Source organism: Glycine soja, chromosome 18 (genome assembly GCF_004193775.1).
Source record: "Glycine soja cultivar W05 chromosome 18, ASM419377v2, whole genome shotgun sequence".
In the NCBI taxonomy this organism is placed as follows: Eukaryota; Viridiplantae; Streptophyta; class Magnoliopsida; order Fabales; family Fabaceae; genus Glycine; species Glycine soja.
In genome coordinates, this window is record NC_041019.1 from 52,331,646 (window position 1) to 52,352,089 (window position 20,444).

Consider the following 20,444-nt stretch of genomic DNA (forward strand, 5'->3'; position numbering starts at 1 on the left):
AAAATGTGAAAATAAAAGATAAATATTTGAATTAAAATATAATATAAGAAATATGAACCCATATAATTTCTTCTCGATTTCTCTCTCCCTTTCCTCAACTAAACACACTGAAATTAATTATTCTTGTCATTGTCAAGATCATACATTAAGAGATGTAAAAATTATTATAAAAAAGATAAACTTTCACATGAGTAATTTTTTTTAATATTATTCATAGGAATCAAAAATAAATATCATAAAATTAAACACCAACTCACAAACTCTATTCAATCAGCCCACTTAGATACCTTAATGTGCACATGAGTAATCATTCCAATAAGTCATTAAAGGTGTGGAAACTATTATACGAGAAAGACAATTGTAATGGGGGCACTTCCAAAGTGGACCACTTGGTCATGTGGTCCACCGCACACCACTATTTACGGCCGTTAGATACATCAAGGTAGATAGTGTCATCATGGAACCTCTCACATTGAAACATTCCATCTTTCCCTCCTTCCTCTTCCAAGACCCCATTACCTCTTCGCCTTCCATGATTCAGTTCGATTTACATCTAAGACTAAGACAACAAATCCACGTAATTAATATATGAGAAATTTAAAATATATTAGAATGATAATAAATTATTATACAATGCATACTCAATATTTATAGTTTTTATTTTATTAAGTGATATTTATTATTTACATCAAATTACTTATATAACAACATATAACATAGGATAATAAAAGTATACTGTAGGAAGATAGAAGATATACATGGCCACTCCTTATCCAGAACGTCATCTCAACATCTCAACTTTTATTTATTTATTTTGGTTGTTCTGAGTTTGTCTGTTTTTATTTTCTTTTGTAGCTATATTATCAGTCAACAATTGTTGGAGTAAGAATGAGATAAAGTCCTATATTAAATAAAAATAGAAAAGTTAAATATAATGTAAATAAAGGGAAGATCCATCAACTTGAATTTTAAGATTTTCAAGTAAAATGTGATGTCAATTTTTTTTATATAGTTGTTTATGATTCATTGATGTAATTCTCCTCTGCATAGCTGAGACCAATAAAATGATGATGATATTCAATAAGAATGAATTAGAAAATTAATTTTTTTCAAGAGTAATAAGTTCATTTAAGACATTAATCTTCATAATAGGTGATTTATAATATGAGACAAATTTACATTTCTGATTTCTCTGATATGTTCCGATTTAATAACATTTTTTTGTCTGTCAAATCATAAAAAGTGTCTTTAGGTGTTTAATCACTTTTTTCCAATTTTAAATAAGGCAAAAAGAAAGGAGGGAAAAAAAACGTGTCAAATAGAAACTAATAATTGCACCGCTAATAACAGTGTATGAGCACATCAGTTGAAGCAGTATCCAAATCAACATTCTTAACCGGAGTTTCTATTGGTCTAGCATCCTCGGGTCTACGCTTTGACCCTGCACTGCTACACACGAGATAGAATCCGTTTCTTTCGCTCTTCAAGAATCATCATCAGTTAAATAACTATAACTATACACAGATTATTACAGTGCTTGAAACCGTTCAATCAGTGTAATGGCGAAGGAAGATGGTGAGTGAGATCAAATTATCTGTTTGGATGCTGAGAAAATTTTAATCTGCGGAAAATAAAGTAACAACACCACACAACACACTTTGCTATGCTATTTTCATTTTCTTTGCAACCAAACAGGAGAGGATCGGGAACTGAGAATATATTTTTTTTTAATTTTACTTTTATTTATTTACAGTGTAGTGTTTCTGAGTTTCTGTTACGAATTACGATCTTTTGGTTTGGTTTTTGTCTGTTTGATCTTGTTGTTGCAGTGTTTGAGTTCCTCGGGAACGTTCCTCTGCTACAGAGGCTTCCTGGCTCGTCTGTGCGGAAGATATCTGAGCTTGTGATTCTCAAACACTTTGGTAACCGAATTTGGATTCTGACAATTTGACCTCAGTTTGTTGTTGAATTGGATTTTGTGCAATGAATTAGGTGGAAAAATGTTTGAAAATATGTTAAAAAATAGTAGCTATATTATTATTTTTATATGAGAAATTCTACTAACACACTCTTCATCACATTCTTTCGAATATGTTCTCTCTAAATTTATTAAAAAAAAAATTGTGAAACTATATCATATTTAATGAATGTCTCTCCTGATATTTTAGTTTCAATAAATTTCAATTAATAGAGTGTTAGGAAGAGTGTGTTCCTAGCTCTCCTTTTATTATTATTGTTATTATGTTTGGGGAATTAGAGTATTTTAGAAGATTTCTAGTATCCAGAATTTCGACAATCAATTGGAAGGATGATTGGTGAACTAGTATATGCATTAATGTTTTTAATTCTTGTATGATGAATTATTGTGTAGAGCCAGGAGAGTATGTTGTTCGTGAGGGAGAACGTGGGGACGGTCTTTACTTCATCTGGGAGGGAGAGGTATGCTTATTTTTCATGTTATATCTCAGAATTGAAAGTTGTCTGCCAAAGGGTCATTGGATCAGTTGTAGTGATGATGTAGATGCCGATCTACAGATTTTGTTTGTGCAATATTGTTCTTTGAAATTTCAGTTTTGTGCTGAATGTTCAGTTTTCTGACTTGCAGGCTGAGGTTGTTGGCTCTGTCAATGCGGATGATGATAATCATCCAGAGTTTCAATTGAAAAGATATGACTATTTTGGTTTTGGTAATAAACTTCATTCTTTATGTGGCTATGCTTCAAGACTTCTGTTTATTGTTCAAGTGTTTTGCTTTCTCCCTAGAAGGTCATAGGGTTTGGGTCATCATGATTTGATTATTCTTAGTTATGTTTGTTTGACTTTCTGGAATATATCTCATAATATTATTTCATCTTAGACTATTTTAGAGTATCTTAGGTAATCTGTATGGAGTGGTTTCCAGATTTTGGTATACTTCCATATTTCTTTCCTTGTTTAATTAGGATTAAGAGTTCAGTAATAGTACAAATAAGGTTTAGTGATTTGTATTTTAACACATTCTTATACACAAGAATATTATCTCTTTTTCTCTTGTCCTCCTTCTCTACCTAAACCATTTAATTTCAACATGATATTAGACCAGTTATGACTGAGTGATCAAGAGTTCTATCCTTGCCACTTCCATTCTTTGGAAAAAAAGACTTTATGGATAAGGTTAGCTGGACCTGCGCATTCTTCATGTTTCAAGCTTAATGATGAGCTTTGGCTTGAGGGGGGCATATTACCAATATAAAACCATTTGTGTGTTCACTTGATCACATGAGCCTTTGGAATATTTGGTTCATGACATAGTATCAAAGTGATACCATATTAAGCGACCTATCCTGTAACTATTCGATGCTGAGTTCCTTACAATTTTGGAACACCATTGTGATGACACTATTATCTCCATGATTCTTTTCTTGCTGGCTGTTACAAATTCCTCCAAAATCATAATTTTCTTTCACCAATGTCACTTTCGTTTATATTTCCTTTTCTTGCCGCCATCTCAGATTTATAATTCTGTGGTCTGACTCTCATTAAATCAACCCACCACTGTTTTCACGAAGCAAATAGTAATCAGATCTCCATTCCACCAAAGTAGGGACATCCTAGTCACCGAGTTTTGCATGTTCTGCCTTATTAGCACGCCCGAGAGTTCGTAGTCTTTAATCACCACCAATTGTATTCTTTTGATGTCTTTGGTCAGATCCATCCCTGTTTTCCCCCATCACCATCTTGTGGTTCTTTGACTCCCTTGGACTAGTATTTTTGCGTTCGGTGATTAGGTTTGACGCGTTTTCCATTTGACATTCTTTTCTCCATCAGGTTTGACATGTATCTTGGCTATTTGTTACATTTAAGACACAAGAGATATTACTTTAAATTTCTATATAACTATAATTATAGAAGACTAATGTGAACTATCAACTTGCAGGTTTGTCAAATGAAGTTCACCATGCTGATGTCATAGCTTTGACAAAGGTGCCTTTTGGTTTGTTTTTCCTATTGCTTTCCAATGTCAACATGTGTTAGAAATAGGAATATTTTAAGAGGATTTAATTACTCATTTGGTTCCTATAGTTACAAAAACTTTTTCTTTTAGTCCCTATACTTAAAAGCATCCCCTTTAGTCCTTACACATACTGTTTTTAATCCTTGCCTCACCATAGGGACCAAAAGGAATTAAAATGATATGTGTAGGGACTAAAAAGGGACGTTTTTAAGTATAGGGACTGACTGGGAATTTTTTTGTAATTATAGAAGCAAACGAGTAATTAAACCTTTTAGAAGATAAGAACTTCAATATTTATTTTTCCAAGTTTCCCTGGGACTTGTTATAGCTAGGTGCCTAGGTTTAATACATCATAGGAAGTAGTGGTATCTTAATTGTTCTCTTGTAAATTGTTCTGGCTTTTATTATCTTTGTAATACTCTTGAATACTTGTTTCTCTCTTCTTACGACATGATACGTAAACAAACTTGTATTGTTCATCCTATAGCAACTGTTTTTGTTTGCTGTGACAGCTATCATGCTTGGTGCTGCCCCATGAGCACTCAGCATTGCTGCAGCCAAAGTCTATCTGGAGTGCAGAAAAATCTCATGATACATGCTCACTTGTGGAGCATATATTGCATTTGGAACCTATAGAGGTACCCATATATATTATATACTAGAATAGTCAGATGTGGTTGTCCTGGTTTATCTTTGATGTTAAGTAGTATCAGGCTATATTTTGTATAGTTCATCCTTATATCATTCTGTTCTTTCTTTTGGAAGGTAGACATCTTCCGAGGAATCACTCCTACAAATGCTCCAACATTTGGGAAGGTATTTGGTGGACAAATAGTTGGACAGGTAGGAAAAAACTACTTTTTCTTCATAGTACAGTATGCTACTCATGTCAGTAGCACTATCTTGGCAATGATTTCTAACGAGATAAAGTGTTAATATGCAGGCACTGGCTGCGGCATCAAAATCTGTTGATTGTCTTAAAGTTGTTCATAGCTTGCATGTCTATTTTCTTCTTGTGGGGGATTTTAACAGTAAGTGTGCTTAATCCAAACTTCATTGAGAATACTCTTATGTAACTCCCTTTTCTGTTTCTTTCCACCATATTTCCTTATTTGAAAGGTTCATTTTCTTTTCTTGGTCCACCTGCTATAATTTTGTTTTGTAGAAAAACCTTTTCTTTTATTTTATTTATGATTTACATTTGCAAATGGTTGCAGTCTTTTTAATAGATGGCTCTCTAATGACCTTCTTCTTCTTGACAAATCCTACTTCTTGCTTTTCATCACCAGTTTCTCTTTACTAGTGTGCATGTTATTGTTTTGATTGGATAGCTTCTACTGCATATCTTTTTTCTTAAATGGCAGTAAGTAGTTTGAAGTTCTTTATGGGTTGTTAGCTAAACTCAATTCTGTTAAGTAACTTCAATGTTTTGTTTCTCAACAATTGCAAGCTCTGAATCCTTGACTTTCTATAGAGTCTTCAAATAAAGTTTCTATCTTCTAAGAAGACATATCTGATGCAAAAGAATGAAGAAATTAAGGATTATTTACTGCTAATTCATTTGTTTGTCAGCTAACAATATTTTATAACCATTGTAAACTTTTGGTTTCCAGTACCCATTATATATCAAGTTAAGCGTCTCCGTGATGGGAAGAGTTTTGCTACTAGGAAAGTGGATGCAATTCAAAAGGGAAATGTCATATTCACTTTGCTGGCTTCATTTCACGTAATCCTCAATTCCTCATTCTTCCTGACTTGGAATAAGATAAAATTTCAGTAATTTTTTCTGTGTATTCAACTGTGAATCTGGCTAAGTTATGCTTTTTCTCAATTTCATACGTATATTTGGTTATCACATGCAGTTATCTTTAGTTTAACATTTCAGACCAGTACTGTAAGGAATGAAACGATGAATTGCCATTTGGAGGACTGAGGACCATCCAGCCTCCAGGATTGTGCAACAATATAACATGACATCCCTGTCATTGATATAATAAAACTAGTATCAAATTTATAGTAAAACCCTGGTACAATATAACATGAGGACCTTCTATAATTTTGGTATGAAATGCGTTTATATTTACTTGGCTTTATGGTCAGATAGGTTTTAGGGCCAGTTTCTCTAAACGTAAAAAAAGCGCTGTTTTAATAAGCAATAGAATTTGCTTCTTAAAAAAAGCATAAAACTGTTTTGTTTTAGTAAAAGCAGTTTAGACAAACACATAAAACCATAAAACTTCTTATTTTATTTCTAAAAAAACACTTATTTTAAAATATAAGCTTAAACAAACTAGCCCTCAGTACCGTTAGGAGTAGGTAATTGATGCAAGGTTAACAATTAGTAAATGAGATGTAATCTAGCATCAGCAATAAAATTGGAAGAATAATGAATCTATGATAAGTTTCCTTTTTCTAGTATTAGTTTTTCATAATTACGAAATATAACACGTAAAATAGTCTTTAAGCCGTTTTAATTTCAATCGACATATGTTCTTTCATATATGCCCCAGCTCTTCTCAAGCAATTCTGCTCTAAATTCCGGAGCACATTTAACTTTGTTATTATTGTAATTTTACAGAAGGAAGAAGTAGGGTTTCACCACCAGGAAGTGTCTATCCCATCAGTCCCTGCTCCAGATACGGCAAGTGACTAGCTTATGTCCATAAAAATAGTTATGAATTTAGAATGTTACATTTTGTTCTCTGTTACAGCTTTTATCGTTGGAAGAGCTTCGGGAACAACGTCTTACTGACCCTCGTCTCCCAAGGTATTATTTACTATCTATCGTATCATGCTTGATGCTACAGTTCTATTTCTTTTTATTTAGTTCAGCTCCTCACAAGTCTGTATGAAGATTTTCTATGCCATATATTATAATGAAAAAAATTGCTGCTTCAGAACTTACCGGAACAAGGTTGCTACAATTGAATTCATTCCCTGGCCCATAGAGATACGGTTCTGTGAACCTAAAATTTCAACAAATCAGACCAAATCTCCTCCTAGGTTTGCTTGATACTTTTCCAATTTGTGTTTGCATTTTTACTTGTCTTTTATGCCACGCTTGGTGGCAGAGATTTGGAGAGGAAAAGGGAAAGGATTGGTGTACCATTCCCGATATATCAATCCTTTGCCTTACTTTCTCTGTAAATCTTTTCTACAGAGCCTTAATGTATGGGAATTTTAATGGTGTATATTATCTTGACTTAATTAAAATTTGAATGCAGTTTGAGATATTGGTTTAGAGCAAGGGGAAAACTTTCAGATGATGAAGCCTTGCATAGGTACATAACTTGTATTTGTTGTGGGATATGGTCACTTCTTAGTAGCTTTGTGAAATTGACAAATGCATGAGCTAGAAGGGCTTTTATTGATGTGCTAATCCTTGCATTCCATGGAGCCTGTTGCCATAAATAGTTTCTAGTTTTGTTAAAATTTGTGGTCTTTGGAAAACTTATGTCGGAAGAAAGAACTAGCTTGGAAAGTTTATGATACAACGCATTGGGCCATTTTACTATGCTGAAATTCAACTCTTACATAGAACAATGGGAGAGGCAAGGGTCTAATTAATGACCTCTTGGTCATAGTGGTGGCTTTAGTACCATGTTAAGGCCAACTATTCCAAAATCTTAAACAGTAAAGGCTTATCAACGCTTTTATATCTAACAATCAGTGAATCTGGTTTGTGTTGAAGGTGTGTGGTAGCATATACTTCAGATCTAATCTTTCTTCAAGTGAGTTTAAACCCCAACCGTAGGAAGGGCAGGAAGGCACGTGCTGTGAGTCTGGACCACTCGTAAGTATCTGAGTCATGTCATGAGTAATTTATATAGTAACATAATAACATGTGAGACTTCAACTAACAAGTTTTCAAGCTATGATTGTGAATTTATTCTCTATCTTTTTGTTTAATGTTTGTTGGTTTTATTTCAGCATGTGGTTTCACAGACCTTTACGAGCTGATGACTGGATACTATTTGTGGTTAGTGTCATAAAGTTGTTCATGATAGGAAAGTTAAAACAAACAACATTCTTGGCAAAGAATATTTTTTTGGAACAATTAATTAGTCAAACAGCTAATAAGTCAATAAATTGGTTACTTGTTATGCACTCTCTGAATACCATTAGAGAAAATACACTATGCACTCATAAAGTAAAATAATTTTACACTGTTAGTACATGATCATTAAAATCATATCATTAACTATTTGAGTAGTTAGTTTTTCCTAAATTAAAAACATTTTTCCCCAAAATTTCCTTTCTTATATTTTTTATTTTTTTCATCATGTAAAGTTGTTAATACGTCCAATTTGTTCGACAGATCTTTAGTCCTACTGCCAATAATGCACGTGGCTATGTCACTGGCCAAATGTTCAATCAGAAGGGAGAGGTAAGGGTTAATTTACTGTGAAGCCTATTGAAACAAGTATCTTTATGATATATGTTTTTATGTGATAAAATAGTTTTATCAAATAAGCGCTTATTTTAGCTGTATACCTGAAATATCTCTTTTCAGCATTAGTTTCTCCTATTTTCCTAGTTCAGTTTTGTCTTAAGATTTTCCCATTTGACAACTTGCAGCTACTTGTATCAGTGGTTCAAGAAGGTGTAATGAGGGAAGTTATTTCTGCAAAGTCAGCCATCAAATCTAATTTGTGAAAATCTGAAAATGCATAGAACTAGTGGTTTTCTTTTTAGTTCTGTCTTGTTTTATAGTGCATGGTGAGGACATCTCTTTTGTTTTCCTTCTATGGTGAACCATATAATTGGTGGTGCCCAGTTTATCACCATCATATAGTGTATATTTATTTTTAATCAACGGTTCAAAATTGTGATTGACAAGTAATTGATGTGTTGGATTTATTTACATTAACTAGTTTTAAAATTTGCAAAATTGGTCCTTTTGTTGTCTGCATTCTTCCCATCCCCTACCAAGATTCACACCTCTATCGACTCTTCCATCACCATGAAAAATCATAGCTTCACTTCATCAATCACCATACATCCAAAATTGCAAAATTCAAATGTAAGAAAAATATACATATAACACTACCTACCAGTATAGTATACATTCTTAAGTCTTGGGAGAAGACAAATGATGAATTCTGGGTTTGTTTTGGGATCATTATGCTTTCCAAAACACGTTGAACACGAATTGTTATTTATTTGGAATTTTAGATTCACACTAAACGTGCTCTAACATGTAACGCAAATATAAATATACCCACAGTCATGGAAATATTATACTAGTGGAAAGAGCTTGACTATATCACTCCATATTTGGAGGGAACTAATCTTACTCCCAAAAACGTTCGAGATTACTCTAGGAAGTGAAATAGAAAAATGGATATGAACATAATTTTCCTCCTAAGAATCTTCATTTTTATAAATTAATGATTTATATGCATCATTCTAATCCTTCGTGTGAGGCAAGTGGCATGCCCTCACCATGGAAATTAGCCTTTCCTCCATATTATATTCACCTGGGTTGGTAGGGGTGACATGGAAAAGAACTCGGTTAAAAATACAAAACACCAGTATATGCATCTTCAAATTTGTTCGTCAAGCATTTACATCTAATTACATCGGCATCGGCATGTACAAAAGAACCCAACATCACCCCTTTTCACGAGGACTAGTTTCTTACAAAGTATTTGGTATCATTCTCCAATTAAAATTTGAAATTCTACCTTTGTAACCTATGTTAACTTTTAGTGAAAATCTATATTACACTTTTTTTTTTTTTTTTATGAAACCTGGTATGCAAAGATCATGCCCAGGAATTATATAAAAACCAGAAGAACAGCATCAAGTATTTTATATGCATCTAAGTTTCGTCCTGTTCACAATTCTCATTTTTGGAATCAATAAAAAAAAATTGAGAGCGCAAGAAAAATATATTATGAATATTATTTTACTTTTAATTTGTATATTCAGTTTACGATGTACTAATTGAATAAAATGTTATAAGTAATAATCATATCAAAGTCTGGGTGGTGTAGTTGGTTATCACGCTAGTCTCACACACTAGAGGTCCCCGGTTCGAACCCGGGCTCAGACAGCCTTTAAACTAAATGTTTTTTATTCTTTTTCTTTTAAATATTTTATATTTTATTTACATTTTTTTATATTTTTTTATCTTTTTTTTTTTTATCTTACTAATACATATATTTTCCATAAAGCAATATACCAGCTAATTGATGTCAAGTCATTGTTCACTTTCTTTGCCCAGTGAAACTCAATGATTGTTCTAGCCTTTTCTTATGTTTGGTCTAGACTCTTAATTTCCAAAACGTATGCGACCATTAGGGTTTTCACTCTCATTGCATGATGTCAATCCCCACTCCTCAAGTTTACATCCTTTCTTGCATGCCAACCCAGATATATAGTGGTCAATTCAACAATACTATTCTCGTTTAATGCAAGAATATATGATGCAGCAGCACTTTGTTCTTCCTTGTTCAGTGAAATTAATTATGATACAAAAATGTTCTAGCCCCTCTAGTCATCCCTGAAGTTACTACTTACTAGTAATGTGATCCATTTAATAGATAGTAGCAGCTTCAGAAATGGCTCAACAAGGAAATGAAATTGTTTCTATGAATCAGATAAAATCTGAATTTGATCTTAGTTCTTAGATTATTGTAATTATCTTATCCTGGTGGGTTTTACGGGGAATTTCAGCAAGATTGAAGAGCTTATTAAGGAGGGTATTGAGAGGAGGTATTTAAGTTAATTTGTGACAAATTTTGTCAGTTTCGAATAGATGTTGTATGAATAAATTGACACTATATGATGACTTTTAATACTTTGTGACAGTTTTTAGTACAATGTCAGTTTCAAAATGTAAATTCAAGCGGTTAAAAAATTAAAACTAATTTATGAAAATTAAAAACTACCACAAAATATTAATTTATTATACTAGAGACTAAAAAGAAGAACAAGAAAAATAATTTCAAATTTTAGGAGTTAAACAAAGCACACATCTCAAATTCAGAGACTAAAACAGTAATTAAACCGTGTTTTTTTAATCCTAAGTTTTGACAAATTATGTTTTTAGTCTCTAATAAATTGATATTTTATGTCAGCTTTTTACATTTTGTGACGGTTTTTTTAGCACTTCATGAGAGTTTTAAAATGCAAACAATTAATATATATATATATATATATATATATATATATATATATATATATATATATATATATATATATATATATATATATAACCTTAAGTATTAATATAATATATATATATATATATTAAATATAATTTAAAAATTATTGTTTAAAATTTTGTTTATAAAATATAATTTAAAATACACAAGGAAAATACATCTTTGTGTACGTGAATGCATGCATGGTAATATAAGTATATATTTAAATAAGAAAATACTTGGCCAAACATTTGTTCTCTGCGAATTGCTAGTCATAGTGTTTGTTTGTTTTTTTTTATCTTTCTATGTAATAAGGAGATATTTGGAGTTTTCTTCTTGTAGTCCACTTCACTTAATGATATAAGATTTTGTTTATAGTATACTTTTACCTTTAAAATTAGTTATTTTACTTCGTACTTACATATACATAACTCTTTTAAACTTTGATTATGTTCAGCAAAATATTTTAATTAATTTTTAGTTTTTTTTAGTTGAATTTTTTTTTCTTTTTATATAATACTCCTTTTAAATTGTCTTCCACATTATTATTTTTAATAAGAAATGCTCTCAATTACTAGTATTTTATAATTTTTGTAGTCAATAAATAATAGTACTATAATTAATAAAACAAATTCATAATTTTCTAGTGGGGGTTGGATGGTGATTAACACACATTAATTAATTAGGCAAAAAATAATTAAGTGAAGAGTGAGGATAAGATAATAAGTTTCAATAATTTCAAGAATAATTTTAAAAAATAATATAAATTGTTAACAAAATCTAATATTATTAACCAAATTAACTTTTTTAATGAATGTGAATCAGTTTTAAAAAAACTTATATTCAGATAAGTAGTAGTAGTTAATTCTCTAATTTTAAGTACAACTTTTTTGTTAATGACGCACTTTAAAGGGAGCTACGCTTGGCTCTTAGGATCCTTAATATGGTGTTGGTTATTGAAGAAGATGATGAAAAAGGAACAAGATTTGTGAAATGAGAGTTTTGGTTTTGAGTTTAAGTTTGTATGGGGTTGGTTATTGAAGATCATGAAAAAGGAACATGATTTGTGGAATGAGAGTTTTGGTTCTGAGTTTGGAGAGAATGAGAAGAGGTTGTAGTTTTTAGTGAAGGTGGGATTGGTTTGGGATGAGAGTGAAAGGGAGAAGCAAGAACATGAGTGAGTGAAATAGAAGGATGACATGAGGATAAGTGATACATTAGGTAGTTTAGAAACAATTAATTATTGTAAAGCATGTTTCCACACGTGTTAATCTTTTAGACGTGTGAAAGATATGCACAAAATAAAACAACATAATTCGCCTTCTACAAATAAAGCTTTTGGAAATGGTAATGAACATAGAAAATGTTTACGGGGTTTGCAATAATTATGTACAATTTTTAGGGATTAAATTCAATTTTTTTTTCTTTTTTACTTATTGAGAATGCTGTCTTCAATGATGAAACTATACAAATACAGCCTCTTCATATGCACCACATTTCATGTGTCGTAAAATATCAGAAGTTTCGGTCTGACCACATACTAATCTTGGTTATAGGCCTCAGTGTCTTTAAAAATGTTTAAATGTCTTTTTTATGAAAAATGATCAAATTTTTATTTTAGTTTTTAATTTGTTAGTTCATAATAAAAAATTTATTTCTGTTTTGGGTTTCCATTTTTTTTAAGAACACTTTAAAAAGTGATTCAGATAGCAATTGCTTGAAGGACAAAAAAAATTAAGAAAAATAAAAAATTTATTAACAACCAAAAGGTTTAAAAGAATTTATTGAAGACAAAAATAAAAATTCAGTCATTTATTATGTACCAAATATATATTTAAACCTTTTAAAAATATGTACCTTTAAGATAATCTATCAAAAATATATTTAAATCTTTTAAAAATCATGTACCATTAAGATAGTTAACGATACCATATTGTTTTGACAAAGGTGGATGAATTAGAATTATTATGCGTAAAAACAGAGAGCTATTACGATACACGATCATTTTTTTGATTAATCAACATTGTGTAAACCAGCCTCCAATAGATTAATTAACAAAAACCTCTATTTATATACGCGATCACTATACTTTTTTGATAGAAAGAATACTTTTACCTTTTTAGAATGTGTATTTCTTTTATTTTGTTATGTAACAAGAAAGTGATGAAAAAGTTACATAAGAAAATATGTAAATATGATTATTTAATTGAAAATATCATAGTTGGGTGTCAATTCCAGACTGCGGTGAAACACACCCCACATCCAATGGAGTAATAAAGATCATGAAGCAAGGCATGTCAAGGAACAACATAAATTACATAAGATGCAAGATTTTCATTTTTGAGTAATTTTTTAATGATATTCAATGATGAATCCAACCAATTGCAAAACTATTACAGCACATGTATCAGTCTCTTGGGATATCTAAAAGTAAGTTAATCATTAAAAAAAATGTTCATGATAACCACTTATTCACCATACTTCTACCCAACATCAATGATAGGGGTTTCAAGCTCCATACTCCAAAGGATTACTCGGTCACTTTTGCAGATCGAAATTGTTCCTTAGTCCTACCATAATACACAGGCTCCTTGCCTGAAAAAGTGATGAAATTCCAGCCAAAAGCAGATCCTCCAACTACATATGTCCCTTGTGTCTGAGTTTCTTCAACCAGCTGCTTCTGGAAGCCAGGAGCTGGTGGAGTGAGCTTAATTTCAGATGGCCGTGCAAATGATTTCTCTACTTGACTCTGCTTGCCATGTTGAGGTTGCTGCTCTTTCAGTGTTTTCTGATCCATGTTCTGGCCAGCCTTCATCTGGCCATCTTGCACATTCTTAGACTTTGCTAGTGAAGCCGCATCTGCTTTCATATTCTCGTATAACTTGACCACAATCTTCAGCTCTGCAATTACAAGTTGAAGTCAAAAAACATATCTCAAGCTTCCATGTGGTATTTTTCATACCACCAACTCTAAAACTACCAGAAATCATAGACACGGTGGCATCATCAGGAACCAAGGTTCTACTTATATGCCAATCATTAACACATCCATCTCCGTGAAGACAAAACAGAATTATTTATTTTCGGTGGACAAACCCAAATATAAATAGACATAAATTCAATTGATTATCCATTTTCATAGAGTCAGAAGTATAACATATATACCATTTACATTAAGGTTTAATTATTTGATCAATCATGTAATAAATATAATTTTGTCTGGATGAGCTTACGTTCTTGAATTTCATGGGATGCCTTGCAATTTTTGTAGTCTGGAGTTCGGAGAACCTTCAAGATCAAACAGCAATGGTCAGGCACTTCAAACAGTATTTCAAGTGGAAAAGAGCCATTCTACACACCAGATAAAGGGAAAGTGATACATTGAGAAGTACTCAACCCACCTCAGCTATCAGGGACATTAGATACATTGAGAAGTACTCAACCCACCTCAGCTATCAGGGACATGACTCAATAGTTCATATCATACATATACTAATCAGCTTTAAAGAAAATAACTTCATAAAATGGTTCTTAAAAACTCATAATGCCCTCTTGGATCAAATAAAAGAAATTAGTTACTTGTTACTTGGTAGTACAGATGAAAACATAGTCAATACATAATCGTATAATTAACATTATAAGAGTTAACTGATGAAATATTCACATAAGAGGTACATGCAGCTATACGAGGTGTTATTGCCTTCTTGGTTCAATTGTGACTGAAGAAAGTTAAGAAATCAAAGAGTGGGAAGAAACAAATGTGGCATATGATTCACAGCCTGCGCTTGTAATTTAATATATTATAAATAGATCAGCACTAAACCCATTCATATCTTCTTTCATTAAATTGGTGCACAACCAACATCCAACCATTCTTATTTCCACTGTACTCAGTTTTTAGGATTTGTTTCTCAGGAAAGCAGGGCCATGGAGCACCTGTAAAATATGAGTGTGGGCATAGGGATGCTCTGACCAGAAATATGTGTGTGTGTGTGGGTGCATAGGGATTAGCTTAATATACATCAGCATGTGTTTTAGAAGGAGTACGTTTGCAACTTTGATTTTCTTAAAATACATCAAAAGTGTAGCTCACTACAATAGTATACATAATCAAACTCCTCTCCCTGATTAAAAGGAGTATATTATCAAGTTATAATTTTGATTTTATTAAAATATACCCGAATGTAACTTGCTAAAATATTTCTTCTAAAAACAAGTCAGCATAAGATACTCCCCCACCCCCCAAATACTTTATATCAACAAGACCACAGGTATTTCTTCATATCATTAGATTAGCTCACTTCCAGAGAACACACTCCACTCAAAAGTCCTCAACTTTTCAATCATTTGCCTTTAAATCATACTAAAACCTAAAATAATCTGATTCCTAATCAAGTAACAAGTTGACACTCCAAGTACCAAGCTTCAGTGATAGGTCTCTCACCTATAAATTTGTTTAGAGATCACTCCAAACAAATTCTAGATACAAGATACTGAGATTAGAACAACCCTAACTACCTTTCTAGCTCCAGAATTTGTTAGAACTCCACGTAACTATTTTCGATTGGTACTCGTTACACATTTTCCCCAATTTCCAGTTCCTTACGAATAACCTATCTAAATCCCAAACATTTTTTTAATGAATTGAACAAGGGAGTTCTGTGATAATCTAGCACTTCATTCCTTTCATCCTAAAAACCTCCAAAATTAAAGAAAAAAAGAAAAAAGATATTTACTTAAAATAAAAAATTCACCCTCTTTTTTTTTTTCTTTCCCAAAACCATCAGAAACCCTAACTGTAGTAGCAAAACAAACGCGAAACTCCACATGGAAAGATCTTCACGCGAAACTCAAAAGAGCACCAAAATCAACAACGCAAGTAAACTAAAGTAAAGATCTTTACACGAATTAGCCACAAATATAAAAATTGGAAAGCCAAGTAGTTTGAGGAAGACCCATTTCATGAAATAAACAAAAAAGCAAAGGAACGTGGAAGAGTTGAACCTCGAGAAAGTGAGGACGAAGGTCTCGAATAACAGCGCGAATCTTGAAGTAATTGGAGTGGGCATTGGAGTCTTCCAGTGGCCTCTTCTTCGTAGTGGGAGGAGCAGGAGGAGGAGGAGGACCCATCGCTGGTTTCGCTTCTTCCATTGGAACAACTCAAAGCCCTTTGCTTTTCTCTTCTGTTCCTTTCTCGCTTTCTCTTCTTTTCTACTCAATGTTGCCACAACAACTTGGATTTTATAAGAAAATGAGGGGGGAAATGTTGTTTTAGTCCATGTACTATACTTGGTAAAAATCTTGGTTTTAATTTCTATACCTCTATAATCAAACATATTTTTAATTTCTAAACTTTTAAAAATTAATATTTTTAATCACTCAAGACAGATCTTACTTACTTAAGAATCTTATTTAAGAAAAGATGTCAATACTATCGATCTTATGCACTAAAAACACTTAATTTAAAACTTGAGGACCAATATGTTGTGAAATGTAGACACTAAAACCAACAATTTTATAAAATATAGGAATTAAAAATTTTAAAAAATAAAAATAAAAAAGCTAATTTTTGAGGAATTTTTTACATGAATATTTCTTTTCTTTCCCTCGCTTTTTGTAATAATTAATTTACTTTGCCGATCCTCCAATTGTCTAGTTTTTGTCTTTTCATATATGAGTAGAGTATTATTTTTTTATATGTAAAAATTGAAGATAATGTTAGAAATTTTATAATAACTTTAACATAATATTCAACTAATTGAATTAAATTCCGTAAAGTATGTTTAACAAAATTAAATTGAAGAAACAAAATTCATATTAAAATTTGTTAAATTATCGTACTTTTTAGTTATTTGTTTGTATTTAAATTTTTTGCATTAGATTTTTATCTCGAAGAATATTAATAAAAAAATTGTAAGTAATTTATTTTTATCATCTACCTAGGTGAATGGGTGGATTACTTATTAAAAACACTTTAATGCTTAGATCAATGATAATTTTAAAGAAAAATCAGTTTTATGAAAAGTTGTTGTGTTAAGTTTATCCGTAATTCCCAAAGCGGCAATTAGAGAAAAGAAATTGAACTGTGATATTTCATATTTATCCTCTTATGACTCCCCAATGAATAAAAAAAAATTAAGATAAATCTTGAGATTCTTCCATAACCTTCGTTTTGCTTCTACTGAAAAACTTTAAAGTTTAAGCCGAACCTTTGCATAAACACTCCCGCATCAGTTGCATGAACATAGGGTGCTAGAAACGTACCATGAATCCTCAAGCGGACAGGGTTGTTAGAAGAGTAACCATGATAGCAACTATAACTGCTTCATATTTTCTCTTAACTGCTGATTATGAACCTACTGTTCTAGACCCTGTAAGTCTCTATCTCTATCTCTCAATGCCCATTCGTCATTTTTCACAAATTTAGAACCTTTGTAGAAATGGCTTTGATTGATTTTTACTCACTCTTTGTTTCTCTGCTACCCATTAGAGATTATAGGACGATGAAAGTGTCTGATTTGAATATCAAAGTGAATATTATATTTTTAGTGAAGAAGTGATATCAACATGTTCTACTAGTTGATTGAGGAAGATATGTGAATTGCTATAAATTTTAAAGTATTTGTCTTTGATTCCTACGCATCAAAGAAGATATTCTTTACTGTTCTTTTTCTAATGTATGCCCTGTTATGATTAGAAATTTATTGCAGGTTACAAAATTATAAGTGAAACTCATAAATGTTACAAGTTCCAATAAATTTAAGCCAATCTAACAATAGGAAATGCGTTTTAAAGAGTGGTGCCAACGTTTCTCAACGGTGGAAATGTCATTTAACTTTTACCATCCCAAGTTGTTTTTATCCTTCCCTCTGTTTTCTATATTATAGCATGTTTTGTTTCGTGACAGAATAGCAAAAACATGGGTAATCAATCTAAAAATTAGAAGCTAACAAAAGAATCTTCTATATTATGGAGAAACGTGATTTTGGAGCCAAACATTTAGACATAATTCGTAACATTTATGCTTCCAGTTTATAATTATTATCCTTTGTGGTTGGAATTTTCTTTAGCTATTAGTATCCTTTACTATTAGGAAGGTTCAATGTAGAACCTCTTTGGTTCAATTTCCTCACATTACTATCCCACCTTCAGTAGCAAAATTGAGTGAACCTTGTTTGAGAGCTTAGAGAGAGAACTGTGATCTCTGCAGCTATTACTAGTGCTTACTGGCAAGAGTGTTACTTTTGTTTAGTTCATGCAAGGACTACTTTAGCTTTGTTTCTGGTGCTGATGGTGTCCTTGATAAATTTTGTAACATTTCTTTTGTGGAGACTTGTACTTGTACTCAAACACAATTTTATCCAACCTTATGATGAATGAAAGGGATAAACGAAAACATGTGATTTCTATCTAATTTGATTCTGATTAAGTTGTTTCTTTTTCTTTTCCGTATGGTGGTTTAATTGAAGGCTATGGGAAATAGCCTATTCTTTTCCTGTCTTGTTCACTGAGTTTCAATTTCTTAATTGCAGATTAAGAAGGGATTGCTTTCAGCTGAGAGCACTGTGAAAGAGTATGTTTTTGGATCAAAGAAAGAGTCTCAAGAAAATCAAATGGAGAAATTGGACAGCAATAAAGAGCATCCATAAATTTTTGGTTGTTTTGTATCAGAACATCAAACTCTGAATCAAGGTTTTCCTTTAGCCATAAGAACGTATAGATATAGAATATCTGTAATTTTTAATGGATTGGTTTGACTTGATGATTAGAGGTTGTCAATGTATAAACTGTATCAGTTATATATCACAACTTAATGCATGTTTAGATTGAAGAGTTTGAAATTTAAGTCTGGTTCAAACATTAGTTTGCAAATTGAATTTGCAAAAGCAATCTTTATCTTGTTTCCATAAAACTGGGGTATCAAGTAAAGAATTTATGTGCAAACGTAGTAATTAAGCATGTCAGCAAAATAGGTTTACTCTGCAAATTGAGTTTGTAGTTTCCCATATGAAAAATCATAGATAGCCTTACTTTCCAAACAATGTCATATGTCATCGTGAGTATTGTTAATGGTTTGAGTAATGATACAAGCAAAACTTACCAAGTAAATTTGTTGTTGGGATGATCATTTTCCAGCAGAAAATAAATAGCAACGTGCAACCGCACGATACGCAAATTAAATTATGGTATAAAATTAAGTTTGAATAGTTAAATTTAATAGGTCAATCTAAATTTTCAATGATATGCTATGAATATGTACAAAAACCGCCCCTCCCATCTTGCTTACTCTTTTCGCCTTCTACCATTGGCCTGACACTGAGACAGCACAAGTACACACCACACATCACACTCTTGTCCCATTGTTCATCTTTTCTTTTTTTTTCTTTTGTTGATTGTGATCTCGTTCCCATCTCAACTCTCGCTGCTTTTTTTGTTTTCTTTCTTTATCTAGTGCCTTCAATTTCAATACCCTCAAGGAGTGACCTTGTTTGTTATTTCTCATGCTCTTGCTCTCACGATTTCATCCTTTCTTTGGTTGGGTTTCATGTTGCATGATGGTTTCTCTTACACAAAAATTACAACATTAGGACCTCATTTGGCATATAGGTACTATATATCTTGTTTCGATTTTAATTTGTGTGCGCAAGTATAAGAAATATGAGATGGCAATGTCTATCGGTTCCTTTAACATGTTTTTTTTTTTAGTTGTTGTATTATTTTCTTAAGCTTGGACCTTGTAGATTTTGTTGCTCTAGATTTTTTACAAAGAAGGTATCTCAGTGTTTGTGTTGTTGTTATAACGCAAAGAGAAACAGTGATTCGAGATAATTGGAATCGATATTTGGATAATTTTCTTTATTTGTTCCTGCAGATTATATTAATGTTGTAACACTAGGGGTGAATTTCTTCTTGTTGATGAGCGCATGAGAGTACTCGTTCCTGCAGATTAATGTTCTAACATTTAAAAAAGTTTTGCAGCGCCAAGCCATAATATACATGTGTGGACGAACTTCATATTTCCTGCAAAAACCTTGATTTTTTGTTCTTTTCTCTCGTATAACAAGTCAACTCAATGTATCAAGAATTTTTTTTGCTAAACATGAAAAGCCTATTGTGAAAATCCATGTAAAATCAAGTTCTTTTAAATATTATTTTTTAATTCTCCTTTTGAATATTACTAGTATATATCTTGTGTGTGATTGTGTAATATTTCATACACTAGGAGTGTGTAATTCTAGTTAAAATGGTTATTAGACAACATATTTGTTAAAATAGTCAATTATATGCTTTCAATTTTA

At 31.8% G+C, this 20,444-nt stretch overlaps 3 protein-coding genes and 1 non-coding gene across 5 annotated transcripts; 3 read left to right on the plus strand and 1 right to left on the minus strand.

Moving 5' to 3' along the window:
* Window positions 1-1,439: 1,439 nt before the first annotated feature.
* On the plus strand, window positions 1,440-8,885 carry LOC114394513 (acyl-CoA thioesterase 2-like). Of its 2 annotated transcripts, none has more exons than XM_028356106.1 (17): window positions 1,440-1,575; window positions 1,830-1,922; window positions 2,372-2,439; window positions 2,606-2,687; window positions 3,917-3,963; window positions 4,507-4,632; window positions 4,760-4,837; window positions 4,938-5,025; window positions 5,608-5,720; window positions 6,573-6,635; window positions 6,706-6,761; window positions 6,893-6,997; window positions 7,219-7,275; window positions 7,686-7,787; window positions 7,925-7,973; window positions 8,313-8,381; window positions 8,573-8,885. In XM_028356106.1, exons 1-17 carry the CDS (start codon window positions 1,560-1,562, stop codon window positions 8,648-8,650), a joined length of 1,290 nt encoding a protein of 429 aa, XP_028211907.1. In that variant the 5' UTR covers window positions 1,440-1,559; the 3' UTR covers window positions 8,651-8,885. The 2 variants fall into 2 exon arrangements, with proteins under 2 accessions (XP_028211907.1, XP_028211908.1); XM_028356107.1 differs by lacking the exon at window positions 1,440-1,575 and adding an exon at window positions 1,617-1,635.
* A 1,093-nt stretch (window positions 8,886-9,978) lies between these two features.
* Window positions 9,979-10,052, plus strand: TRNAV-CAC. The gene has a single exon. It is a non-coding gene; the product is annotated as a tRNA-Val (tRNA).
* A 3,407-nt stretch (window positions 10,053-13,459) lies between these two features.
* LOC114397744 lies at window positions 13,460-16,376 on the minus strand. Its single transcript, XM_028359932.1, has 3 exons — window positions 16,150-16,376; window positions 14,379-14,433; window positions 13,460-14,046 (listed from the first exon to the last, which is right to left on the minus strand). Exons 1-3 carry the CDS (start codon window positions 16,294-16,296, stop codon window positions 13,676-13,678), a joined length of 573 nt encoding a protein of 190 aa, XP_028215733.1. The 5' UTR covers window positions 16,297-16,376; the 3' UTR covers window positions 13,460-13,675.
* Window positions 16,377-17,296: 920 nt separating this feature from the next.
* On the plus strand, window positions 17,297-18,986 carry LOC114394564. The gene is made up of 2 exons (XM_028356179.1): window positions 17,297-17,518; window positions 18,678-18,986. The coding sequence occupies exons 1-2, from the start codon at window positions 17,411-17,413 to the stop codon at window positions 18,792-18,794; spliced, it is 225 nt and encodes a 74-aa protein (XP_028211980.1). The 5' UTR covers window positions 17,297-17,410; the 3' UTR covers window positions 18,795-18,986.
* Window positions 18,987-20,444: the final 1,458 nt, after the last annotated feature.

Bases quoted from the DNA above. Each gene is read 5' to 3' on its own strand.
- LOC114394513 (XM_028356106.1), top strand. The intron at 6,636-6,705 runs GCAAGTGACTAG...TCTCTGTTACAG, and splicing joins CAGTCCCTGCTCCAGATACG to CTTTTATCGTTGGAAGAGCT. The intron at 7,276-7,685 runs GTACATAACTTG...TTTGTGTTGAAG, and splicing joins GATGATGAAGCCTTGCATAG to GTGTGTGGTAGCATATACTT.
- LOC114397744 (XM_028359932.1), bottom strand. From the start codon at position 16,296: ATGGAAGAAGCGAAACCAGCGATGGGTCCTCCTCCTCCTCCTGCTCCT. The intron at 14,434-16,149 runs GTTCAACTCTTC...TTGATCTTGAAG, and splicing joins TTCGTCCTCACTTTCTCGAG to GTTCTCCGAACTCCAGACTA. The intron at 14,047-14,378 runs GTAAGCTCATCC...TTGTAATTGCAG, and splicing joins ATCCCATGAAATTCAAGAAC to AGCTGAAGATTGTGGTCAAG.
- LOC114394564 (XM_028356179.1), top strand. From the start codon at position 17,411: ATGAATCCTCAAGCGGACAGGGTTGTTAGAAGAGTAACCATGATAGCA. The intron at 17,519-18,677 runs GTAAGTCTCTAT...TCTTAATTGCAG, and splicing joins AACCTACTGTTCTAGACCCT to ATTAAGAAGGGATTGCTTTC.